The 5847-nt window shown below is 41.4% G+C and overlaps 1 protein-coding gene across 1 annotated transcript in view; it reads right to left on the reverse strand.

Moving 5' to 3' along the window:
• Positions 1–5847, reverse strand: part of CDH4 (cadherin 4) — an 806448-nt gene that overhangs the window by 317684 nt on the left and 482917 nt on the right. The window contains exon 3 of the mRNA XM_019509758.1: positions 1489–1712. Coding sequence (XP_019365303.1) covers positions 1489–1712 — 224 coding nt within the window. The remainder of the gene's footprint in view (positions 1–1488; positions 1713–5847) is intronic.

The following is a 5847-nucleotide window of genomic DNA, read 5'->3' on the forward strand; positions in this document are numbered from 1 at the left end:
TTGTGCTATGTAGTGGCCAGCCGGCGCACAGGCTTTTAATGACACTTACTGCGCAGTAGCCCAATATTACTGTGCAGTAGAGTATTAGCATGCTTTTGCCTGGCATACTACTGTGCAGTGCTTTTAGGCTAAAGTGCAATTAGCATCTCATGTAGACGTGCCCTGTAACAGGGAAGCAGTGTTCCTTTTGTTACTGAGTGAAAACACAGATGGTACAACATGCAGGGCTTAATCATGTCTAGCATGAACTAAAGTCATCCTGGGGAATGGGGCAGAAGGGAAGCATATATTTATACAGATCTATGCCTCACCCTAGGTCTGGGGTGAATATACCACAGAATGCAATTCCTTTGAATGCTCCTCCCCCTATTTGTCTCTGCAGGTAAAAATTGGCCCAAAGGGAATGCAGAGAGCTAGACACACTGAATGAGTCACTGGCATCACCTTAAAGCCTGGAGAAAACTAACGCGTCTCTGATCTGCCCCTGGGAGTGCAGTGAACCAACACTGTTGCCAAGACAGGGTTGCATTTAAATGGCACAGTGCACCCTTCAGATGCTGCCTTCTTCTGCTCATATCCAGGACAATAAAGATATAACAACAACAATAATAAATGTGTATCTTGCTTCGGGAAAGAGTCCTTAAATATTGACTGGTGAGTATTGTAAGCCTTTGGCACCGGCTTGCATTATTCAACTCCAGTTAAGGGAGGACATGGGCACTCAGTGGACTGGATGCCTGCCACAAAGGTGCCATGTTGTGCCTGACTGCCCTTTTGGCCAAGGGGGGCTTTGTGCCAGCATGCGTTTCTTATCAGGCAGCCACCACGCTCCTAGTCCTTGTTGCCTTTTGAAGAAAACAAGCTTAAATCTCCAATCTGGATCCCCTCTATGAGAGCTCTCGGCTCTTCCACCGGGCTGCAGAAGCAGACAGATGGCTCATTGAAAGAAATTTATCATCGTACCATGCTGGTAGAAGAGTCCACGGGTCAAATTCTGCTCTCAGCTATAGCTATGGAGACGGAGTCAATGTGCAACTCAAGCTTTAAACTGTTTCACCAGACAGCAGAATTTTACCCCGTGTCGCTTGAGAAGAGACTAGTTAAATTCTAGCAGGAAGATAGGCACAGGATCGTCTCACCATACCTTTATTTGGAGGGAAATGATGAACAATAAAAAGCAATGACATGACAGTCTGAAAAATCCTCTATAAGGCAAGAAGCTTCTCTATACAACAGAACTAAGTCATCAGTTAAAAACATACAAGTCTGAAGTAAGGAGCATCTTCTCTAATAATGCCACGTGAAAGCAAGTGCAAGGAAGGGAATAAGCTTGCGAGACGCTGGCCACTGTTTGTGGCTTTTCCTATTTAGAAACTGGCCCTGTAAATATGATGAGACAGACTGTGTAATGCACGCCTATATTATGTTAATCTTTTTACAGAAATAGGGAACACATGCAGATTTAGTCAGGAAAAACAGCCTCTTTACCTTGTGACCACTGTGTTGCAACTTCTCTCCCACCAACAGTCTGACCATTGTTTCCCATCTCTCCAGGGTTTGGTGGTCCCATGCAGTCACCACAAACATTGTCTGCTTCAAAGGGGTGTGCACCGGATGGGCAGCATAGACAGTCCCATCTGTCCTCACCTTGAAGTCCAAGTTGTTGGTTTCATACCGAACTCCCTTGTTCCCAGCACAGCCATTAAATTTTACTAGAATAGGAGGCAAGAGACAGAGGAGAAGTGTGAGATGGGTATGATAAGAAAAGCAATCAAACACAAGTTTCAGACATTTAATTTTCAGCAATGTGCTCTATATCTCTAATAACCATCAAGGAAATGATTTAACTGTTTCTTCGACCTTTCAAGAATGCTCCTGTGCTTTATCTCCAGCCCCAGGGGAAGAAGCTGCAAGCCATTTTTAAAGTATTTGATACAGTTTCATTAGATCTAAAACGCAGCTGTTCCCCATTTCTACAAGTGGATTTCTCCCTTGTCACCATTATCTTTTAAATTCAACTGGAGTCTATTACCCACGCTGTGGGTATTCTTTGCGCAAAATGTATTCTGTTTCCCTAATCCTTCAACAATCTACCCACTAGATAAGATATTTGTACATGCTTAACTGAAATGTAAAGCCCCATAACAATTCAATTATCAGCAGTATGTAACTTAATAAAAAGAAATTAAAAAATCATTTTAGAAAATGTATCCCTGTGCTGAAGTTTCATACATGCAGGCAGCACAGTAATCTGCTATCTGACCGCTCTCTATACTACATTCCCGTGAAAAGGGCAGAACTCTGAAACAGGTCCAAAAACACAACACGGAGTCTAAAAAATAGGGTGTCTGATCAAGGGTCCCTTAATGTAGAAATCTATTTTGCACTTAAAATCGAATGATGGTAATGGATTGTCTTGTTAACAAGTACTTTTTTGCTGACACCTGGCTGAACATCACCAATGCTGGGCTAAAAAATATCCTATCTGTGAAAGAGCAAAATTGACAGATTAGATGGATTTGAACCTGCAACCATTTGCACACAATTAGATCACTCTCTGCTGCTCCATTAGTTCATTGGATAATATGCACATATATTACACCAGATAAAATATTTCAAGGAAGTGCAAATGGATATACAGCTAAGGTACTTACATGGCACCTATTACTGTAGCATCTCAGTGCTTCACAGTCTTTAACACATTTATCCTCATAACACCACTGTGAAGTACTGCCAGCCTCATTTGCTATACAGGGATCAGAGGTGCAGAGTGACAAAAAGACCTCCCAAAGTCACATGGGACGTATGTAGTGGAGCAAGGAACTGAATCTTGGTCTCCCGAGTCCCCAGTTAGTGGCCTAGCCAGTGGACCGTCCTTCTGCTTTATTATGCACATTGCATCCCTTAATGAGCGCAGTATTGAGTTTGTTTCTTAACGGCGCTGGCTTGAAAAGGCTTTCCAGACTGCATATTTATTTAAATGACATTAGTACATTTTTATATCTGTGCTGTTGGAACTGTCACCTAGTGCTGCAGTAAATTATGAGGCACCAACAGCAAATGTCACATTTTGCTGATAAAAAAAAAAGATGGATAAAGTTATCTAGTATTTTTTTTAAGTGGGTATTAAAGCAATTATGGGGGGAGGGTTTTGTTTTTAAGTAATTTCACTGTCACAGATTACATGATTTAATGACTGATTATTCTAAAGCAGGGGGGGCTCCTTGATATTTTGTTTAATAAATTTTATATTTCTATGTCTTCACCTTTCATTATTGCTAGGTTTGCAATAAATAAACTTCTATGTGCATCTTCTTGTCTAGAGTTTTTCACTTCAGGCATCTGCCCCATTTGCTATAACACCCTAGACTACAATAACACGTTTTTCTATTTAATAAGACCTGATAGCTCCTTCTTTCTTCTGGGTGCTAATGAAAATGATTCCTCTGTTTATCTAAGAAACAGAGTATTACAGTACTGTTTCTATGGCCCACTTTCTGAAGGTCTTGATATTTTGGGTCCAGTCAGTGATGCCCCTGAAAACAGAAGACGTTGAGCAAAATGAAAGCTCAGGCCCTCTGTTTTTGCAATGGCAAAGCTTGTGCATTCAAGAGGAGCTCTGCTTGGCCTAGGGATGTGGGCAGGGCATAGGAATAGGCCTCACTTGATTTCAATAAAAAAATTAGGATTGTTTCGGGCCACAAGAGTTCTGACATGGAAAGGAACTTGAATCAAAGCTCTTTCGCCTTGGGGCTGTCTGGATTGAAGAGTCTTATTCAAGCCCATGAACTTTTGCTTTTATATTGAAATCGCTGTCAAGTTACTGCATGAAGACAGAACTCTTGCTCGCAGCCCATTGAAATCCAATAGAGGCCTTCATTGGTTTCAGTGAGCTTTAAGCTGCAGCCCTAAGGAAGCATACACAACACTTCTGACACTATCAGAAACAGGCCACGCTAAGTGCTTGTGAACGTGGTGTCATCAGAAGACCGTGATGTAGTTTGCATTTTAAGGGCAGGTTTGCAATACCACCTAAGGGCTTTAGAGATTGACTTCCACTGGGATTTATGCTCCTAAATCTCTTAGGAACTTTTGAAAATCTCCCCTTTTACTCATAGCTACATTAAATATATTGAAACACGTTATGGTGTTAGACAGATGTAGGATGGTCAATTAATGATTTGTTTTCAGAAAACTCCTCTCTTTTGTTCAGTACAGGTAAACAGTATGTAAACTGGAGAATGATTAAGCCTTTCCTTTATGGCAGGGCACTGTAAAAAGCAATCAAATTCAGTTCTGTAATTGGTATGGTTTTCTGCAATACCTATATATCATACACAAAGTATAATGGATAATTAAGCCAGACAGACATAGCAAGAACGTTACAATTGCAGCAATTCAGTGCTTATTCTAATTTAGTAAAGATTTAACAAATACACAAAGTACTACTAATTGGGTGAAAAGAAATCCTTCCGATTTGTTCATACTGATTCAGTATTCAAAATACTTAAACATCTGCTTAAGACACAGTGCGCTGCTCCAATATGCTGCTCTTGTGTCATATGTCACTGTGTCGACTTTTATGCTCCATTATCTAAAAATGGCTACCTCTTAGACAAAGTCCCTCTGTGATTCACTAATTACTTCCATTAGTTTAAAACAAACTTGACTAGAGACAGAGAGGATCCTGAGAGAAATTAAGTCTAATTTTTTAAACAAGCAAAGTCTCTGCTCCATACTGTTCCACACACGATACCATAGACAGATGAATTAAATATGAGGAACTCCTCCTTGACTGAGGTCTTAGGAGAGCAAAAAGAGAGAAGACTTCAAGGACACCAGAATCTGTGAAGTTTTGCCGGTATGAAGATCTCAGCCTTGCAAAGCTGCCTGAATAATAATTAAATATATTAGGCCGAGTTCAACTTTAGCATCACTTCATTAGCTCAAGTAGAATGACACTGGGGATGCATTTGGTGGGTTGTGGATAGAGAGAGCGATACACTCCAACATCCAAGCAATTTCTAGCTTCACTGGGAATACTTGCATAAAGGGCTCACAATCTGGCCAGAGCAATCGCTATTACGTTCTCTTCTGTATGCCCTAAAATGCTCTCTTAGGTCTCAATCCTGAGAGATACACTGCCATTGCTGACTTCGGTGAGAGCTGTGAGTGCTCAACACCTGTCTGGATCAAGTCCATAGTGACTCAAAGCACTAATGTTTTCTGTACCATTTTCATCTCCCACCAATACATCATGCCTATGACAGATAGGAATTTATTTATGTCCTCAATCGGATGATACATGATTGTATGCTACAAAAACTGCTTCAGTAAATTATGCAAAGGACAAACGCCACGCTGGAAAAAAAACCTTTTATAGCAGCTCTGTCAGCTACTGCTGTATAATCTCAGCTGTGACCTCAGGTGAGCACATAAATATTAGGGCTGTTAAACAATTAAAAAAAATTGATCGTGATTAGTTGCATGATTAAAAAATTAATTGCAATTAATCACAATTTTAATCGCACAGCTAAAAATTGAAAATTATGCACAGAAAATCTCAAAGTTGTACAAAATTATGTAGGTATTTTGCATGTTTTGGGCAGTGGGGGGTGTTTGTGGGGGGTTATTTGTGAAGGTGTGGGGGGCTGTGGGGTGTGTGTGGGTTTTGGAACCCAGGGAGGGGGGTCCCTGCACACTCTGGCAGGATGTGGGGTGCTGTGGCTCAGGAGTGAGGGGCAGCAGCAGGGCTGGAGGGACGTGGCTTGGAAGTGAGGGGCAGACACACACACACAGCGACACACACTACCCAGCAGGTAAGTGTATGGGGTAGGGGGAAGGGGC

The sequence above is a fragment of the Gavialis gangeticus genome, unplaced genomic scaffold, assembly GCF_001723915.1.
Source record: "Gavialis gangeticus isolate Ggan-Ray unplaced genomic scaffold, GavGan_comp1, whole genome shotgun sequence".
Lineage (NCBI taxonomy): Eukaryota > Metazoa > Chordata > Crocodylia > Gavialidae > Gavialis > Gavialis gangeticus.